This window comes from Cataglyphis hispanica, chromosome 7 (genome assembly GCF_021464435.1).
Source record: "Cataglyphis hispanica isolate Lineage 1 chromosome 7, ULB_Chis1_1.0, whole genome shotgun sequence".
Classification (NCBI taxonomy): domain Eukaryota; kingdom Metazoa; phylum Arthropoda; class Insecta; order Hymenoptera; family Formicidae; genus Cataglyphis; species Cataglyphis hispanica.
Genome location: NC_065960.1, coordinates 4,757,016 through 4,776,874, shown reverse-complemented (window position 1 = coordinate 4,776,874; position 19,859 = coordinate 4,757,016). Strand labels below are relative to the sequence as shown.

The window sequence follows — 19,859 nt, the reverse complement described above, 5'->3', positions numbered from 1 at the left end:
TTTTAATATGAATTATCATTTACGTCATCTCGAAAAATTATGTCGAAAAATGAATATTATATTGACATTTATTACATTACATAAGTTTCACCCAATTGATTAATAAATCATAAAACGATTACTTGTCATTTGAGCTTCAATGTAGTAAAACTTTGAGAAATGTGTCTTGAGAAAAAAAGAAAAAATATGTTATATGTATAATATATTTAAGTAACATATAATCTTTATACTATGTATGTTGAAGAGTTTCATGTGAGCCAGTAAATATATAAATTAATATATTTTTAAATGTTAATATTATATGATGTATTCATAAAAGAAAGAAGATAATTTATACATACAAAAACACAATGTGAAACAGATTTATCCAAATGCATGTATTATTGAGATTATTATTACTGTTATTATTATTAAAACATACAATTCATAAATATAATATAGTATTTCATTGCTTCTAATCTTTAACACATTCTTTAACAATTTGATGTAGATTTTTTTAAATGTCAAAAAAAATTGGAAACAATTTTTTACATTTCAAAAGATTATTAAGATATTAATAATCATTATTATTATAAAAATGTAGCAATAAAATAGAGATAACTTGGTAAAAATCAAGGATGAAGGAAACCACTATTTCCCAATTTATTGATTATAGTTTAAATTTATTTTTACCTTATTTAATGTTTACAAGTTCTACTTTTCCTAGGTATTGGTATACCACTCTCTTACTGCATCGAAGCAGCCTTAAGTTTCTTCATTTCTTCTTCTATCACTTCTAATTCGCGCGCATGGGTCCTTATGGTCGTAACAAGAGGAGTTCGAGGAAGTTTCCACAGAATATTTCTATCTCCCATAGAACTATTGTATCCGTGATCATATTCTTTTCCAGGTACCTGTAACAAGAATGATAATTACATTTGATGAATTTAAGGGAAATATGAAATATTAATTTTTTTACAATTTAATTTTTATAATACAAACTGAATACATTTCTTTTAAAACATTCAATCTTAGGAGCTATTGTATATATAATTTATTACTGTATTATGATTAAATATTAATTTATAGTATATATGTATAGTTGATGAACTTTTATTGTACACAAATATCCTGTATTGTATATACACACTGTTAGCATTATCTTGTATCTTTCTTCATCTTGTTCTGCTGTATAGTGCAATTCTGGTACTGTGGTTTCGTTTCTCATATAATCGATATGCAGGAAATATCTATTTGCATAAAGTTCTCTCTTAGTTCGAAGTTCCTGAACAGTTTCAAATCTCCAGTCTGACATTTTCTTATCTTTCTTATCATAATCAAAGTTTAACATTTCCATGTCTTCAACAATAGTACAAATATCTCCTTCGTTTGTCCAGTCATAGACCAGTACATGAGAATGTGTTATAACATTTTTCAGATAATCATGCTTATATATATTTTCGATATCTAAAAGGTATTCTGATGTGAGAACATTTGAATTAATTTCATATGGTATACACCGTTTTTTTATTTTCTCCTGAAAATGTTGAACATAGTAGAAATTAAGATCAAATATTTCAAATATATAAAAGAGAGTTGAAAGTCTAATGTATCCATGACAATAAGATAAAATTACCTTGACTGCATCAACAGGTACATCCAAATAAACAATTACGTGAGGCCTCAACATCATTAATTTTGCAACATCTACAATATCATTGTAAAATTTCAATGCCTGTGGACGCATATAACCAGCATTTGTCATTGCTTTGGCAAATACATAATCACTGTAGAAAGAACGATTGAGCACCACTCCTTGACCAGTTGACAGTAAGTGCAATAGAGCAGTAATGTACTGATCAAACTTAAGTTGAAAATAGTGAAATTGAAACATAGGCACATTGGGATGATACGGATTCGTCAGGTATTTTTGCACATCACATGATTGTGATGGTGGAGATAGTCTGTCATCTAACGTACGTAAATCATATCCATATTCAGTTATATAAAATTCATCAAAAGTCGGTGGTGGTAAATAAACCATTTCTAATTCCTCCGCTAATTTCGCGGCCACTTTGGATTTTCCTGCGGCGATCGGACCTTCAACGACGATTACCTTGGTATTCTCATCGCATCGATCGACCATAGGATCGAAGAGCTGAGCCCAGAAACCATAACGTTTATTCAAGTAGTCAAACGGTGGTAGTCGTCGTCGATCAACTCGTTTTGACTTATGTGAGATGAATGCTAATTGCTTGACATTATTGGTGATTGTTACCTACATAATACATATGACAGATTGACAATATATGTATATATTTATATCAATATTATTTGACATTTTATAGTATCGTTTATAACGAGAGATTTCCTTTTTTAGGATGAATATCATTTATACTGATGACTAATTCAATTCTTGATATCAATTATTCCGTGGAATGTTTAAAAATAAAATCTGTTAACACTGTATTAATACTAACCTTACATAATTGTCTAGTAAGATTATTATATCCGAGTCTCGCAATACCGACGCGAGCAATCGATGCCATTTTATTGTGTAAATGTATATATTCAATGAAGAAAAATAAATATATTATTCGTTACAAGTGGAAGATAAACATTGCTCGGAACCTTTCGCGATTCGCTAATCTAACTCGTTCTTGTATCTCCCCTAAGTTGCAATTCGCAACTGTCTGAAGTCAGTCGACGGTCGACGTCCCATATGGGATCTATCAGTGGTGATCAACTCGCGATTTCTACAAATTGATAAAGCTTCTCTTTTTGATAAAATTTTTTTTTCAAAAAGTATATTTTTATAATAATACTTATTTTTTAAGTATTCGTTTCTTCTCAGAGATAAAATTAATATGAGTAAAACTGGAAAAAAGTTAGAGAAATAATTAGATTGCATCTAATAAAATCTAATAAAAATTGCATAAAAATTGAAAATGTTTGTTGAGAACGTTGAGAATAGACAAACTGGTGCCACCTTCTTACATAGGGTCTTTTGATAAGTTGGTAACGTGTACGAATTGTCAGCTCGCACACAACGAGACCTTCGGTATCGGTGTCGCTTAAAGAGTTGCGTCAAATTTCATGGGCGAATGATTGAGGTACGGAACGGATAAAAGAAACCGGAGGAAAAAAAGTGGAAAAGTACGCAGTGTATACATACAATCGTTCGTCGTGTAGACCCGCAAGAGACGACGACAGCGAGAATGAGCGAACTCGTCTGGGGAATAAAGAACGGCGATCTCGAGCAAGTGCGAGATATCGTCGAAAACAAGGCAAATATGACATCGTATATAAAATTAAATTTCGAAAAATTTCACGCATCCTATAGATATATTTTAATAGATCATTAATTAATTATGCGCAAAAGAGGATGAACAATTAGAAAATAATTGCATACCTTGATCCTGGAAGTATATACGAGCAGATGTTAGCAATTATAACACATTGGCACATTCTCTCAGTTATCTGCCACTACCAAGTCTTCATCTTTTTTCTCTTTTGCATATCTCTAAGCCTCCACATATTACTTCTCAGAAACTTAATCCTCAATGAGACGGCAATCTAAAAATTGTAATAAATCTTACTGCATAGCAGCATACTTTAGAATTATTATATATATTATATTTAGAAAGAAGTTAAAGATGAATTAACAATTTGTCTTATATGTCTTATAGCAAACTTCAAAATATCGTCTGAATAAAATATTTTTTATTACAGCATCTAATTGTATATCTGTTTAATTTAGGTCTAAGTTAAAAAGAAATGCTATGTTACCTGTTTTATTATTATTGTTCTTAGAATATTGATGTGAATCAAATGATTGATGGAAGAACGCCATTACATTATGCAGCAGATTATGGTCAAAGTGAAGTCGTCAGATATTTGTTGGAGAAAGGAGCAAATGCCAATGTAAGTTATATCCAATAAATTAACATCTAAAAATAAAAAGCAATTAAAACAGCAAGTAATTGTATATCATGATGTAATCATTTTGTGTTAACAATTGTTTTATTTTATAAATAATTATTTTTATGATACATTTGTGATTTTTTTTTTGTTCATTATCTATAAAAATTAAAAATATATACTGCTAAATATAGCAAAATCATATCGTAATCCCATCTTTTATAGGCTACAGATAAGCATGGAATCACAACATTATTGGCGGCAATTTGGGAGGGGCATACAAACTGTGTAAAACTGTTGCTGGAGAAAGGCGCTAAACCGGACGGTTTAACGCCGGACGGCACAAGTTATCTGGATGCAGCCGAGAAAGACGAGATTAAACAGCTTTTGAAACTCCACTAGCATAAAGCTAAACAAAACGCGGAATAATAATTTTGTTATTTTAATACGTTAATGTTCCTCCTTATAGAGAGAGAGACTATTCCACTGCAGCTTTATTTTGATTTCTCGCCTATGATGACTAGGATATAGTATTTAAACACTCTAAATTAAATGAATATAGGTATGTGGATATTGTTTTATAATAATAATAATAATAATAATATAATATACTGCATGTCGACAGAGTATGAAGAAATTATATTCTTCTCGTGATAATTAATTCTTCATGGTTCTAAATACATTTATATAAGTTACAAGTTTAGAATAATAAGGTATTATTTCGCGCATGTAGTTGCGATCAGTTAAGAAAATTAGTTTAAATATTCAGTCACATACATACATACACACGCGCGTATACACATACCAATATAAAATATAATGTATTTTGATATATTCTATAAGATGGTACATATTGTTTGTTATTAATTTATAGAAAATTTTCCTAAAAACCTTTTTATACATTTTTATGTCACAATTGTTTATAATATTTTATTCTCCATTTTAAGTCGATATTTTCGTGATTAGGTCGGTGGAATTCCTTATACTCTGAAACAAAGTGCTAAACTGTCCTTTGAGATACTTGTGCGTTGAATTGAGTTTTGAACAAGATATGTATAAATTGCGATAAAAAAGAAGTAATACATTTGCAATGCTAATAAGGTGTAACGTATCTAATGGATGCTAAGGATGTACAATAATCAAAAGTAATAAGCAAATACATCATTGTTATATGAACACATTGATCTCGTTTTTCATATCCAATTACACAAGCCCTGAACTTCATATTCCAAATAGAAAGATGACAAGAATATACTTTTTTTATATTATTAAATCATATTTAATTATTTAATCATTGAAATATTAATTAACACAATATGACTCAGAGAAATAATTCATAAAAAATTAAATTCCGGAATGTGAGGTGGATATAGAGGTAAATATGGATGCAAATTGTTCATGAATGTAGATATAAATGTGAATGTAACATGGAAAATCAAGCAGATATATAGTGCAAATTTTTATACAAGTGAAATAAAAGTCTGTTTTTTTGTAACTGAACTGAGCTGAACTGGCTGCACTAGTTCAGAATTAAGCTTTCTCCTTTCAGCAGAAAAAAAAAAACAAACTCTGAACTAGAACAATCAGTTCAATTCAGCTATAAAGAACAAACTCAAAATCTCTTAAATTATATATCTTATTATACATTTTTACATTGTAAATTTTTTTTGGTAGATAAATAATGGCAGTATAATATGATATAATATAATATGATTATATTATATAAAATCAATTGACGGATTGTTAAAAGAAATAAATTGCAAAGTTTATAGAAGACGTCCTCGACAATTTGCTGCACCACATTTACAAATGATTACTTTACCCGGTATACTTCCTACGTCGTAACTGTAATTCCATGTTAATTCTTGTCCAGCTTTTATGTATTGTAAAGCAAAAAATGCTACCCACGGGAAACGCACATCATGTGTATCGACAAAAACATTTTGTACAAACACATTTGGATCGCAGGAGTGCTAAAGACATATTTAGATATAAGAATAATTTATATTTTTTAGTACATTAAAAATTCATATAGCACAAATGCAAAAATGTTAAATCGTGATTAGATATTAAAATAGTTATTGAGATACTTTTTCAAAGTTTTAAAAAATGTTAAAGTTCAAAAAAGATTTTTATTTTAAATATAATACGATAGAAAATTTTTTTTACTCACATTTAAATAACGACCAATATTTCCAGTCGTTTTGGCATCCATGATGTAAACAGCTTCATCTTCGCCGAAATAATCTCTTACGGATTTGAATGCCGATTTTTCTATTTGATTTGGCTCCATATTCGGTTCAAACCTACTTGGTTCCCTTCTTACATCGTTTCTACTCTCATCATCATCACTTATGTTGATTGTATCTTGATTTTCACTGATAGATGACTTTGCCGTATTTTCCGAACCTCTCGTAATGCTTCCATCCTCGCTATTCTCTTCGGACACATCTGGTTGATTGTCCGTTTCTTCTCTTTTTCGTTTTCTTAGACGTTTCCTGATGTAACAAAACTCTTACATTTTTTCCATTTCCAGCAAATATTACACAAATAGAAAAATATTGTAAAATAATCGTCGAAAATTAAGATTCTTACTTTACATAATAGCAATATTTAATATTATATAGAAAATATAGAAATTATTATGATAAGCGCATAGAATTAGACATGTAATAAACACCTGATAGAGGAAGATTCCGCAGTTGTTTCCAACAAATCTTTATTGTCAGCCACGTAGTTATCGATATTGAAATCTTCATCTGAGTCATTCGTGTTTCCCTTCGTATTATCTTCCTCATCACTCACGTCGATAGCTTTTTTCTTATCATCCTCTTCCGCTGTTGATTGCGGTATTTCTGATTCGAGAACATCGCTCTCATAACCGTCCTTGAAACCTTCTACTACTTCCACATAATCTAATTCTGCCAGATACTCATCGCCGTAATTCTTGCCTCCCTCGTTTGCGCCCTATAAGTTAATATGTATAAGGAAATAAATTGATAAGCAGATCTGCGAATCGAGATTAATTTTAATTATTCATACTTGTTCAGTGAGTAATCTCCCTGCATATATGCAGATAAAAGCGCCATGAGGGATGTCATTGAGGCATCTTATGCCCCAACCACGCGGTCCCGTCTTGAATACTTGTAACCTTAAGCCAAGAGGATGCTGCACTACTCTGTTGAGACACGTTTTCACCGAACACTTGCATCCCGAATTACATTCGTAAATTCCCGTGGTTACAGGTTCGGGCAAACGTTTATAAATGTAACCAACGTCAGTATTTGGCACTTTTCCTCCCAGAGTTGCTCCTTGTATGGTTAATTGCCAGCATTGACATTTTGTTTTATCCTATCGTTATAAATTATAAAAAGAATAAAGTAACATAAATTTGCATTATATCATAGTAATTTACAATTTCATACTTGACAATCGTCCTCGCAATCGCAGCTGCATAAAAATGCAGGATCCAAATTTAAATTAACGCCTTCAGTTGGTTCTCGATCTGTGGTGTATCTTATAGTATCCGGTTGAGTATGATCCAACTCGTTCACGCATGGTATTGGTACATTTTCCACGCCATAACTGAGATCCTTTTAAATATAATATTACAATGTTATTTATATTTTAATATCTGTAAATTATATATATATATATATATATATATATATATATATATATATAATATTCTAATATACATTTCTATGAGATATTCATAGTTTTTCATACCTTTATAAATATTTTAAATAAATTTTTGCATTTTAATGCAGAAACTTACTTTGATGTTGATGAAGCACTTCTCCACGACAAAATCCGCGAAGGCACGTACCCAGTAATCAAAATCGAACAGATCAACCGACAATGTACTCTCAGTAATACGAAGATAACGATGCAGCTCCTCCATATTTCGCAGCCTGATGCCACATGGCGATTGGTATATTATAACTTTTTTGCCCTTAGAATATTTACAAAGCTGACGATGCCAGCCACATAATAGAGGAACAGAGAGTGGAGAAAGTCCTTTGAGATCATCGTGTGAAACTTTGATGTTTTTGATACATTTTGGTCCACATTTGTGCGAAACATATTTTTTTGGTTCATATTTCCTTTGCGTATGGTAAAACTAGACAAAACATAGTATATGAATATACATAGCATGTCCCACAAACCAAAGAAATTAGATTATATTTAATTATTATTTACTTACAACGATACTATGCGACGGTTTCGTTTCTATCATAGAATTATATATCATACTATCTAGATTATTTTGTCTTTTAGCAGTACTTTTTTTAGCTACCGCACGCGATTGTTGTGGTACAACGGACGATGTACTGGATGCTATACTTGTAACAGTAACTGCTGTTTTTTCTACTTGTGCATTTTGTGATACATCTTCTTCCACGTTAGATGTGTATTCAACATAAGGTGAATTACTTTTCTGCAAAAATTAGATGATTAGTAAATAGATGAATATCTATGAACTTTTTAATTTAATATTTTGAATATCGCGCGTTGATGCTTTTCGTATATTTCAATAGTAATTTTTTTTTAGCGCACTTACATTAGAAACGACAGGAATACGATGTCGAGCGTGTGCGTTGCCCGATTGTTGAAGTTGTTGTCTGGCATTGGCTTTCCGAATCTCGAGATACAAAGGATATAATCTAGTTGATCCACGGTAAATCCATTCGGTTCTCCTATCAGCATCAAAATGCATTTGCACTAAACTCGCGTCGACCTGTATGACTCTCGCGAGCCACCATTTGCCCTTCCACTCAGTCTTGACTATCTGACCTGTTTGCAGTTTCACCATTGGCCTTTCGGGATATGATTCCAAGTATTTTTTCACAAAATCTCGCGATTCGCTGGGAACATCTTCCCAAATTCGCGGTGAGATCTCCCAAACCAGGTAGATATCTTTATGGGTGACATACTGAGCATAACCGTCGTCGAAAAACACTAAATATCTGTAATAATAAAAAAATTAATATTATGTATTACAATTTATGGCAAAACTTGCAAAATTTATAGAGTAAGTTTTCATTTATTTTTTGTAAATAAATTTGTTGAAGAAACCTTTAAACAATACACACCTATATTTATTTGTAGATTTTGGTGGTTCGGCAATTATACCACTATAATAATTACTAAAAGTAACATCGTGAAATACAGCCACAACTCGTGTTCCAACCGGAATCATAACTTGAGACAGTTCGGCTACTGCTACCTGCTTACCAGAAATGGTCTTGACTGCTGCATTATACTTCTTTTGCAACAATTTTACACGAAAAGCCCATGGATTTGTCGAAATTATAAGTTGGATCTATAAAAATATTCCTGTATTATAATCTTCTTAGATTTGTCTAGTAGAAATGTGGAAATAAACAAAAAAAAAAAAAAAATTTTTTATACAATGGAGATTGTACAAACCTTTGCTTTAATCCATGGCATAACTGGATTTTTCATAATATAAACTATGCTGTCTATCTTTGGAGGTGATTTTACAAGTAGACCAGTTGGTGGTAATTTAGGAACTATTACTTTTTGTAGGTTTGATGGCTCAATTGCTAAAACTTCCAGCTGATTATCTTGTGGTAATGTGGCAGGTGGAATGCGTACTTGCGTCACTTTCTTTGTTGCTACAAGAGGATGGACATTTTCCGTAACTCCGTCATTTATTTGAAGTTCTTCAAGCATTTTAATTTGTGGCCTAAAGTCCTCATATAACTTGTTACGCAATTTATCCATAGTACGCATTACTCCCCGTATTTCAGTATGAAGAGATTCATTTGTTGCTGTTAATGCATAATATAAAATGTATTTTATTTAAATAAAAGAAGAGATATATAAAAGTTTATATTTTTCAGTTATATTTTGCAATATCTTACCACGTATATCTTGCCATTTTTTTTGCATATAGTTATATGCAGTTTTAGTCTGCTGCTCTATATTATACTTCTTGAAAATATGTAATAAAGTATCATCTAATCTATCCTTAATATCTAAAAGAACATCTTCTGGTATATATTCTGCAAAGAGGGAAAAATAGAGTTATAATTTTTGTTTTGTTAGTTTAATTAATTGTAAAGTTAGATCCTATTTGATTCTTTTGATTTTGAGATGAAATATTAAAAATTCTATATACCATCATCATCCAGTTCCTTTTTCTTGTCATCATCAGAATCATCGCTATCAGAAATTTCTACTTCCATTGTATGATCCGGAAAATGGCAATCTAATAGTGATTTATTCTCTGTAAGAGCTTTTATCAGTTGCTATAAATATAATAATAAAAATAATAATATATTAACATCTCTCTCCAACATATTTTTTGATATATTATTCAATTTCTTTCAAAAATAATTTTTATAAAATTACCCTTTGATGTTGCATTGCAGCTTCAAAACATTCTTTACATATTATACGTTTTTTCTTTTTTTCAATCGAGACTCCATAAAAAGCACATGCAAAGGAAGGTGCTATAATCATATTTAATCCAGAACGACATTTAAAATTGATGCAATTACTATTACAAACTTTAGATTTAGATTTTTCTGTATCCTCATCTTCATCTGACATCAATTCAATGACTTCCGTGTCTTGTGTCATTTTTCTGACAATTGTTTTCCAATTAATATAATTCCTGAAAACAAAGCATTATTAATATAGTTCCTGAAAACAGTTTAACAATTCTGAAAAAATATTTTCTAAACGGAAAGCATATTTTTTTTTACAAAATGTATTCATAAAATACTATTTACAAAATATATTCATATAAATTGCAAAAAGAATATTTGTGTAAACAAATATAATTCTCTCTTACCTATAACTTAAAAAACTTGATCTTATATATTATTTATGTAAAAATTAGTTGCATATTTAAGATCTACGAATAAAAAAAAGTATAATTAGAAAGGAATAAAGAAAAGTGTATGTAAATTTTTTAAATAAAAACGTGAAAAACAAATTACTCTAGTAACCTCTAAAATGTGCCGCAAACTTTGCAAACTGACAGCACAGATTAGTAAACAGGCCAAAGGTTCGGATCAAGGCGAGACCAGTATTTTTCATTGATTTCAGCGCCACATCGTAGTAGTGACCAAAGCAATAATTACGTTCCCAAGGTAAAGCCGCGTCGTTAACACGATGGTAATAAATTTTCGTAGTCAAAAGTCGCATCGTTAATACGATAGTAATGCTTATTTCCACTAATCAAAAATATAAAAAATTATATACATTAAAATTTCTGTCTTTCTTCAATATCCACGTGTAAATGGAAAGCAACAAGGAATATGAGTTTTATATTTTAGAAAAATTTGGAAAACTGTTTTTTTAATAATTAAATATTTTACTTATAATTCCATAATAAACAAGTAATATAATTATGCAATATAATTATGCAGAAAAAAACATGATTTGAAATATTTATCATACAAAATCTGTTCCATAATCAGATATATTAATTTTAAAGTTTATTTTACACAAAAAAGTAAAAATTAATATCTAATTATATATATATATATATAATTCTATGAAAAGAATATACGTGTGTATATATATATATATATATATATATATATATATATATATCAATCAATTTCTTTATATTTATGGTTATGCGCTTATGCAAAAGTATACATATATATAATATTCTTATGCAGGATTCACATTACATTTGATATCCAATAGAAAAGTGTATTTTCTAGGAACAAAAGTGATGGTTAAAATCCACATTTTCTAGTGGGTCGTACATTAAAGCGGGGAGCACACACTTTTGCATAAGCGCATAACCATAAATATAAAGAAATTGATTGGTCCACAAATGTATGCATAAGAAAATGAACCAATCAATTTCCTTATGCTTATTGTTATGCGCTTATGCAAAAGTGTGTGCTCCCCGCTTAAACATTGATGGCAGTTTGAATGTGCATCAATTCTGTTCATCTCTTCAAACATTTGACCACGTTGTTTAATTGAAGTAAGTAAAATGACGAAAATATTGAAGAGAAAACAACAGGAAGAAGTAGAAAAAGAAAATGAGCCAAAAAAGATAATGTCAGATGAACCTGTTGCTAAAAAGGTAGACGAATAACTTAGATATATATTGTTACTTTTTCAACCTAACCTAATTATAATATTACAAAGCACATTCTAAATGTTACATTTTAAAATGTATCAAGCTTTTTTTAAGAAACATTTACCAAAAATCCACTGATTCAATAATTTAGAAAAATGATTAATTTTTACAATCAGCATTTTATTTTCTGTAATCTCTATGGTTATGTTTGCAAATTTATCTATCAATGAAAAATCAAAATTAAAAAAAAATTTTTCTTATAGATAAAATGGGTCAACAGACAACGAGTATTGGTCTTTGCTACTCGAGGTATCAATCATAGGCATCGACATCTTATGGAAGATTTGAAAAAGCTAATGCCTCATCATCGTCCAGAATGCAAGATGGAACGCACTAAAAACTTACAAGTAGTAAATGAAATGTGCGAGATGAAGAATTGTAATAAGGCTATTTTGTTTGAAGGACGAAAAAAGCGTGATCTTTATGCATGGTTTGCTAATGTGCCCACTGGTCCAAGTGCGAAATTTCTCATAGAAAACAGTGTGTATTATTTCTATAATCAGAATAAGATATTATATATAAGAAATTAACTTTATATAACTGATTCATTTTATCTGTAGTTTACACAATGGCAGAACTGAAGATGACAGGAAACTGTTTAAAGGGATCACGACCATTATTATCCTTTGATGAAAAGTTTACTACACATGCACATTACAATCTTCTGAAAGAGTTATTAACGCAGATTTTTAATGTGCCAAATCATCATCCTAAAAGTCAGCCATTCTTTGATCATGTGTACACGTTCAGCATTCTAGACAACAGAATATGGTTTAGAAATTTTCAAATTTTGACTGAAGATGGTGGATTAGCTGAAATTGGGCCACGATTTGTTTTGAACCCAGTCAAGATATTTGCTGGAAGTTTTGGTAATGATACTTTATGGGATAATCCACATTATATTTCTCCTGCCAAGGTAATAAAATATTCTTGTATTTGATGAATGTACAGTAATTTATCTTATTACATATGCAAAAAGTTACACCTTTTATCTATTTAAAAATTTTAGTATCGGCAATCATTGACAAAGAAAGCTGCCAATAAATACTTAAACAGAGTGGAACAGAAAATGGCACAAAAGGCAAACAAGCCTGATGAATCTTATGCACTTAATCCCATAGATGAGATATTTAAGGGTGATGTATTGGAGAAAGCAAAAGAAATAGAAGAAAAACTTGAGATGTTTGATAAAAGTGAAAAGATTATGAAAAAAGATAAAGGTAAAATAAAAAAGATAAAAAAGAAACCTGTAGTAACTAAAAATATTAAGAAAGCAAAATCTGCAATATCAGTAAAATCTAAAGCCTTGAAAAAAAGAAAGTAAAATGAATGTTATTCTATATATATTATAATATTATTAATAAAAAATAAATAATTTTATTTTATGGAATTATTTGACACCTACAATTATACTTTTCCAACAAATTATGTTTTAAGATTACAGATAAACACAAAAACATGTTTTCAATTAATTTTACATAAAATTTATTAAATATTTAATTATCAAAATATAATATCAAAAATTACAAAAAAGATAATGATAATGGTCTATAAAATTTTTATTATAAGAAGAAGAAATTTTAATTTTATTATAAAATTTGTGGGCATTTTTGACAAAGTTTGATATAGCAAAATGATAAATAGATTTCTCTTTTATTATTTTATTCATATAATATATATATATATATATATATATATATATATATATATATATATATATATATTTATGAAGAACAATTAAAAACAATCTTATAGTATATCATCCACATATACTGTTATCAAGTAAATATAACAAAATCACTTTTTCATTGATTGCATTGTGCATATTTGTGCTCTTAAAAAATTCTAAAAATTAAATATATAATTAAGTAATACAATATATATAGATAGAATTTTTCAATAATTTTTTCTTAATCATGAATATACATTTTGTATTCAAGAAAATTAAAGTTTTTCAGTATAATATAGCTGCTTAATATAACCGTGATATATAACATATTAATATAATAATACTCGTTGATTATTTAAAGCATGTTAAATCAAAGTGCTTGATAATACTTTGTACTAATTAGCGAACTTATCAATACAAATTCTTATAATTATCTAGAATACTTTAAATGTAGAGACCTAATATCCTTATTATCTAAATATAAACTGAAGTTATAATTCTGTATTACTTTCTTTTTTGATGGAAGAAATGAAAGAGAAATATGTAAAGTTTAAAAAATAGATTTTCCATTTGCAAAAAACAGCAGTTTTTTATCATTATGATAAATGCTCCAGATATATCTGTATAAGAAATATACTCCATATAAGAGATTTTTTGAATTACAAATAATTGCACTTTGCTGCATTATAATGCATATTTTTTATAAACAATAATCACATATTTGTTTTATAACAATGATTCTTTCATTCGCTTTTAATATATATTTAAGATCAGTATAAATATCATCTTATTACAAATGTTTCTATGAAACATAATTCAACAATTTTTAATTTGTGCAATGACACTTTGATGACATAGTATTACATGCTTAGAAAAGATATAAATTAAATTTACATTTTTTGTATGTGTTATTTATATATTTAGTACTATATTTGTTATTTATATATTTAGTATTGAATAAAATATGCTTATAGAAGGCTTATAGAAGGGGAAGCTTTTTATAAAACAAGATATTCTAATCTTTCTCTCAATGATTCTGATAAAAATTATCAAATATATTTAAAATTTGGCAGTTAAATAAAGAGCTGGTGTTGAGTACAAGCAGATTATATGTCTGGATAATTAATTGTCCATATTGTTCCCCGTTTTATATTTCATTTCAATATTATAATCATTTGCGTTATCAAACTGCGAGATCGAGATTCTTGTGTGTCAATCAAAATTGTCTAAATATCTTTCTTATGATAAAGAAAAGTTCAACAATAATTCAGTCTGAAATATAAAATCTGGTAATGATATATCACACAAGAAGATTTATAATCTTAAGAGATGAACATTAATATCAAAAGAGAAATTATAATATTATAAAATTACATGATTAGATAATTATATGTATATTGTTACATATAGCATTGATGTAGTGTTCACTTATGTTTCCTGGTATATTAAAAATAAAAAAATAAAATTAGAAAATGATTAATTATATTTTCACATGATAGGCATCTTTAAACACATTGCAATTCTCGTCATCGATTTTTGTAAAGTTATTTGTATAACGATACGGATATTTGTATAACGATACGAATATTTGTATAACAATACGATTATTTGTATAACGATACAGATATGAAAATTGAAAGGAATGTACTCTTATTAGTCTTATGCAAAGTGATAAAATGCACAAAAATAAGTATTTTAACAATATAGAAAAGATATGTGCGTACAAAAAGATGTGTATAAAAAATATGCATACAAATTATCAAATACTTATTCGTTTATCGGTGTCATTTCTTGGGGTTGTTGGCAATTTGCGTTACTGCTAGAGGCTCCGATTTGTGCTAATGCGGATTGGCGCCATTTTCCATTCTCACCATTCAAGTTTTTATCCTCGCATACACATAAGAATAGCGTGTCAATGACAGTCTAAAATGATAGAAATGATTTTATTAATAAAAGATTTTCAATCAATTGCGTGCTTGTAAAACGTTAACAAAATGTTGCAAGTATGAACAAAAAAATATATATGATTTACCTCATAAAGAGAAATTATACAATGAGCGATGAAGAATGAAAAAACACAAACAATAAGGATTGGAATAGCATAAAAATGTAGCTTGGGATCTTGTCTCATCAAGAGCAATGCGATGCTCCCGGTTGCGGCCGTAACGAAACACTTTCCCAAGAACAATATAAAATCGCCAAATCCATTGATCACTGCTATTTGCAGAGCATTACTGACAAGTGTTGTAAAGGCCTTAAAATAGATAAAGTTTATAAATCTCTTATTACATAGTTGACATATATACATAATATACATAATATACATGTACTATAATATACATATATTTCTCATATTTTTCTTTTCTCTCCTTTTTTCTCTATTATCACATTGCATCTATAATAATAGACGAATGTTTATACGACCAAACTAGCAATTTATTGTTTGATTGTTCTATCACAACGTTTCGACCATATGATTTGGTCCTTATCAAGTGAACTGCGTTATAGTTAAAAAGTTGAGAGAGAAAAATCGAAATGTCAAACTGACATTGTGTCAACCACTATATTTGGGATACTGAGAACGACTGTTCTCAGTATTCTGTCGTTCTCAGTATCCCAAACATAGTGATTGACACAATGTCAGTTTGACATTTCGATTTTTCTCTCTCAACTTTTTAACTATAACGCAGTTCACTTGATAAGGACCAAATCATATGGTCGAAACGTTGTGATAGAACAATCAAACAATAAATTGCCAGTTTGGTCGTATAAACACTCGTCTATTAATTTATCTACTGGCGAAATTTCAAAATTAAACATTAAAAACATCTATAATATTTCTCTAATTTCTCTCAATTTTTTTTTGATATAAATTCTTTGATACATTAAAACATACTGTTTTGGCTGCATCACAAAAGTGGGTACCCTCTATAGCAACTACAGTGTACGCATTATGATTCATATATTGAATAAATTTTTCTAAACAGTAGAAACAGCAAATGCAACATTTCAAACCACATTGAGAGCATGGAGATGTTTCCTTAGTCTTTTCAAATCTATGGAATAATATAAAGAGAGATCGTACAACAATATGTTCAACATACAATTCAAATGATATTTGAAGGAAATTAAAAATATACAATAATTAATTTTTTTTTATTAAAAAAACTTACTTGGTATGTAGATATGTCAAAATTAATCTGGGTAATTTAAAAATGGTTATCAAAAATGACCCACATGCTACAGAGCCTAAATGATAGCAGATCAAATGTCCTATGGATAAACACACTGGAGATTTTCTGGCATTTTTACTTCTAACACAAAAATCAATCATTATTATAAATAATATCTACCATAAAATATTCTAAATCAATATATATATATATATATATATATATATATATATATATATATATAATATAAAATATTACCTAAAATACCAATGGGCGACAGAACCTGATATAATCATAGCTTGACATGCAACAATAAATTCCGATGTCCATATCAACCCAATAAGATACACCCACCACATGTATTTTACCCAAGTTGCGTCAACATATTCCACAAGAGTAAATGCTATAATATTTAATAACTCATTATTTGATTTTCTTTACTGATTAAGACAATCAATTATATAAATGGACTGATATGTATTACAATATTACTTTTGAAAGTTTCCAGAGAAAAATCTATCTTTTTCTCCTCGATTAGTGAAGCATTTTCATTAACTGAACTTAACTTCAAAAGATCAAATATATTATTTTCGTACATTTGTACTGGTTTTGTCTTAGGGTAATCTGTAATAAAGTATAAAAATACATTTTTTCTAATCATGAAATATTTCTTTCTTTCTCTTCTGTGTGTTCTGATTAAATATTATAAAATACTTACTGGCCGTTGCAAGACAAAGAATTATAAATACCCAAAAGGCAAAAAACATGATTAAACTTATAAATGTTAAAACTGGTACGAAAAATAAGCCAGGTATTTCTTTCAAGCATTTCGCGCTCTCTTTGAATAGTGCCGCCATAAAGCTGATGCGTTTGCGTAGTATGAATGAAAGAAATAATAATATAATCTATATAAAATAAAAAAAAGATTTTATTATAAGTAATTTTATATAATTTATATAAACATGTTAATTTATATCTTTATAAATTTTATTATAAAGTTTTACTTACAGTGATAATAGTAGCAATAATGGAAAATGCGAGAAACGCCCTTTCATTTTGAATGGATTCTTCAAGAAGTTCATTTGAGTCAGTTTTGTCCAAAGTTTTCTTTATATCAACATATGTCATCCATAAAAGAATTGTGCCACCTGTAATATAATGTTAGAAATTTCTCTGTTATGGAACCAGTCTGTTATCAATATTAAATTTTGATACAATACTAATTTGTAATCATTTTTATTTATCATATATGATGATTTCCATAAAAATGTTAAAATTTGCATTTGTGTATGACTATATGCAACATAAATACAAATAATAAGTTGTATAAAAAGCATATATTTTATCTATTGATGTATTTTTTTAAAATATATTATTGCTATAAATATTGTTCACTGAAATATATAATCAGTCTGACATGATATATTAAGAAAATTTTAATCTGAATAATATTTTATCAGAAATGTATAATTTACCTGTGCAAGCAATGGTTACAAGCACAATTATAATCCATGTTACAATACTTGCCAATAAATGAAAGATGGATATTGTAAGGAGCGATAAAACTAAAAGAAAAGAATTAAATTAATATCTAGTATATAACTTACATGCATTATGATATAGCAATGCGCGCTAACTTCCTTACCACAAGCGAGAAAAGATAATGCTAAAATTTGCTTCCAAGTTTTATATAGGTCTCCCAAAACTTGTTTGATAACATCCCACGAATTGATTAAGCCATATAAATTTGAAATTATCGTTTCGCTCACATTCTGGACTGCCTTAGGAATACAGCGATTTAAAACGGGCGTACTAGGATAAATTGGTGGCTTGGGGCAAGATCCGTTCTTGAATCTGCTACTCTCGCCGTTACACGCGCTAAAATCACCGCCCGGTCTATCGTGACATAATTGTGATCCCGTTTCTTTGTAAAATGTACAAATATCGTTCATGTCCCACAAGATTCTGTCAGGACATTGTTTCACACAAATTTTTAACAACTGTGTAAAATTTCTTATGTTCAAGAAGAATAAGTATCTGGAATAGAATTATCTACTTTTACATTATATAAACATAGCTGATACTTTGAACCTGGAAGATAAGAAATATAAGATTAGACTGACGGTTTGTCACTGGTATCCTGCCCAGAAAGTTCCATGCTACCAAACTTTGGATTATTCTTCATGCCACATGTATTTCCAAAACTGTCGTATCCATTTATAAGCTGCAAAGGATTGCCGTATACTATAGCAAAGGCTGCGATCAAAATCTGCAAACAAAAAAGTTGTCCCGTTAGATTCTAAAGCTATTTATTTATAAAAAATTTATCTGATAAAACTAAAAATTATAAATTTTACATAAATAAATTTAGTAAATAATAAATTATATATAAGTAAACTTTTTTATGATAAATAATTTAATTTCACATAAGTAATTTTACATAAAATAAAAAATAAAATGTTTAAGTGTATACAGTAGGCATTAATTGTGTACCATGAGAAACCAGAATGCTATATAGAGGCAGAGCCAGAAAACATCCGTGCATCCTCGCACCCGCATGGGCTCGGCGCGTTCCTCATTCTTGCCACCGGTGCAGCAAGACATTATCTTTTCCGTCGTCTCGTGGATCGCTATTACACCGCTTCACAAAGGCACTATTGAGCAAAGTAGTTATTGTTGTGTCGCCGCGCGTCCCTTTTGACCCGGAGTAATCCACGCTCAGTGCCGTAACGAATGATGGAGGAGAGGTAACGGTAAAAGAAATCCAAAATCCAAGGTGTTTATCAGTCATGATTAATGCTGTAGTCATTAAATAAATGCTCTAGGTATGTTAGCGTTAGTCTACGCTCTTAATTGATTTAAATATCCCTCCGAGCGATTTTAGTCGTTTTCATTATCGTGAATAAGAGTATGGATCATTTTCGCGCGTCATTGTTTCGCAAATTTCTTTATGGATATACGGAAAGTTTTTCTCGAG

The 19,859-nt window shown here is 29.2% G+C and overlaps 5 protein-coding genes across 6 annotated transcripts; 2 read left to right on the top strand and 3 right to left on the bottom strand.

The window, feature by feature from the left end:
- Positions 1–641: 641 nt before the first annotated feature.
- On the bottom strand, positions 642–2,694 carry LOC126851144 (NADH dehydrogenase [ubiquinone] 1 alpha subcomplex subunit 10, mitochondrial). The gene is made up of 4 exons (XM_050594801.1): positions 2,460–2,694; positions 1,616–2,257; positions 1,130–1,516; positions 642–893 (listed from the first exon to the last, which is right to left on the bottom strand). The coding sequence occupies exons 1-4, from the start codon at positions 2,526–2,528 to the stop codon at positions 726–728; spliced, it is 1,266 nt and encodes a 421-aa protein (XP_050450758.1). The 5' UTR covers positions 2,529–2,694; the 3' UTR covers positions 642–725.
- A 301-nt stretch (positions 2,695–2,995) lies between these two features.
- Positions 2,996–5,076, top strand: LOC126851168 (myotrophin-like). The gene is made up of 3 exons (XM_050594842.1): positions 2,996–3,266; positions 3,793–3,903; positions 4,126–5,076. The coding sequence occupies exons 1-3, from the start codon at positions 3,198–3,200 to the stop codon at positions 4,300–4,302; spliced, it is 357 nt and encodes a 118-aa protein (XP_050450799.1). The 5' UTR covers positions 2,996–3,197; the 3' UTR covers positions 4,303–5,076.
- On the bottom strand, positions 4,706–10,997 carry LOC126851121 (histone-lysine N-methyltransferase eggless). Of its 2 annotated transcripts, none has more exons than XM_050594752.1 (15): positions 10,884–10,997; positions 10,727–10,789; positions 10,282–10,546; positions 10,049–10,178; positions 9,792–9,932; positions 9,334–9,698; positions 8,997–9,226; positions 8,465–8,870; positions 8,108–8,341; positions 7,679–8,023; positions 7,326–7,493; positions 6,943–7,251; positions 6,581–6,867; positions 6,074–6,398; positions 4,706–5,873 (listed from the first exon to the last, which is right to left on the bottom strand). In XM_050594752.1, the coding sequence occupies exons 3-15, from the start codon at positions 10,510–10,512 to the stop codon at positions 5,667–5,669; spliced, it is 3,378 nt and encodes a 1,125-aa protein (XP_050450709.1). In that variant the 5' UTR covers positions 10,513–10,546; positions 10,727–10,789; positions 10,884–10,997; the 3' UTR covers positions 4,706–5,666. The 2 variants fall into 2 exon arrangements, with proteins under 2 accessions (XP_050450709.1, XP_050450710.1); XM_050594753.1 differs by having other exon boundaries at positions 10,875–10,897.
- Positions 10,998–11,663: 666 nt separating this feature from the next.
- LOC126851150 (ribosome biogenesis protein BRX1 homolog) lies at positions 11,664–13,420 on the top strand. The gene is made up of 4 exons (XM_050594814.1): positions 11,664–11,983; positions 12,244–12,520; positions 12,601–12,956; positions 13,050–13,420. Exons 1-4 carry the CDS (start codon positions 11,891–11,893, stop codon positions 13,362–13,364), a joined length of 1,041 nt encoding a protein of 346 aa, XP_050450771.1. The 5' UTR covers positions 11,664–11,890; the 3' UTR covers positions 13,365–13,420.
- A 340-nt stretch (positions 13,421–13,760) lies between these two features.
- Positions 13,761–19,738, bottom strand: LOC126851127 (choline transporter-like 1). The gene is made up of 12 exons (XM_050594767.1): positions 19,376–19,738; positions 19,006–19,151; positions 18,528–18,919; positions 18,358–18,447; positions 17,891–18,030; positions 17,601–17,787; positions 17,375–17,506; positions 17,141–17,285; positions 16,883–17,023; positions 16,606–16,765; positions 15,742–15,963; positions 13,761–15,632 (listed from the first exon to the last, which is right to left on the bottom strand). Exons 1-12 carry the CDS (start codon positions 19,484–19,486, stop codon positions 15,477–15,479), a joined length of 2,022 nt encoding a protein of 673 aa, XP_050450724.1. The 5' UTR covers positions 19,487–19,738; the 3' UTR covers positions 13,761–15,476.
- Between the last annotated feature and the right edge of the window lie 121 nt (positions 19,739–19,859).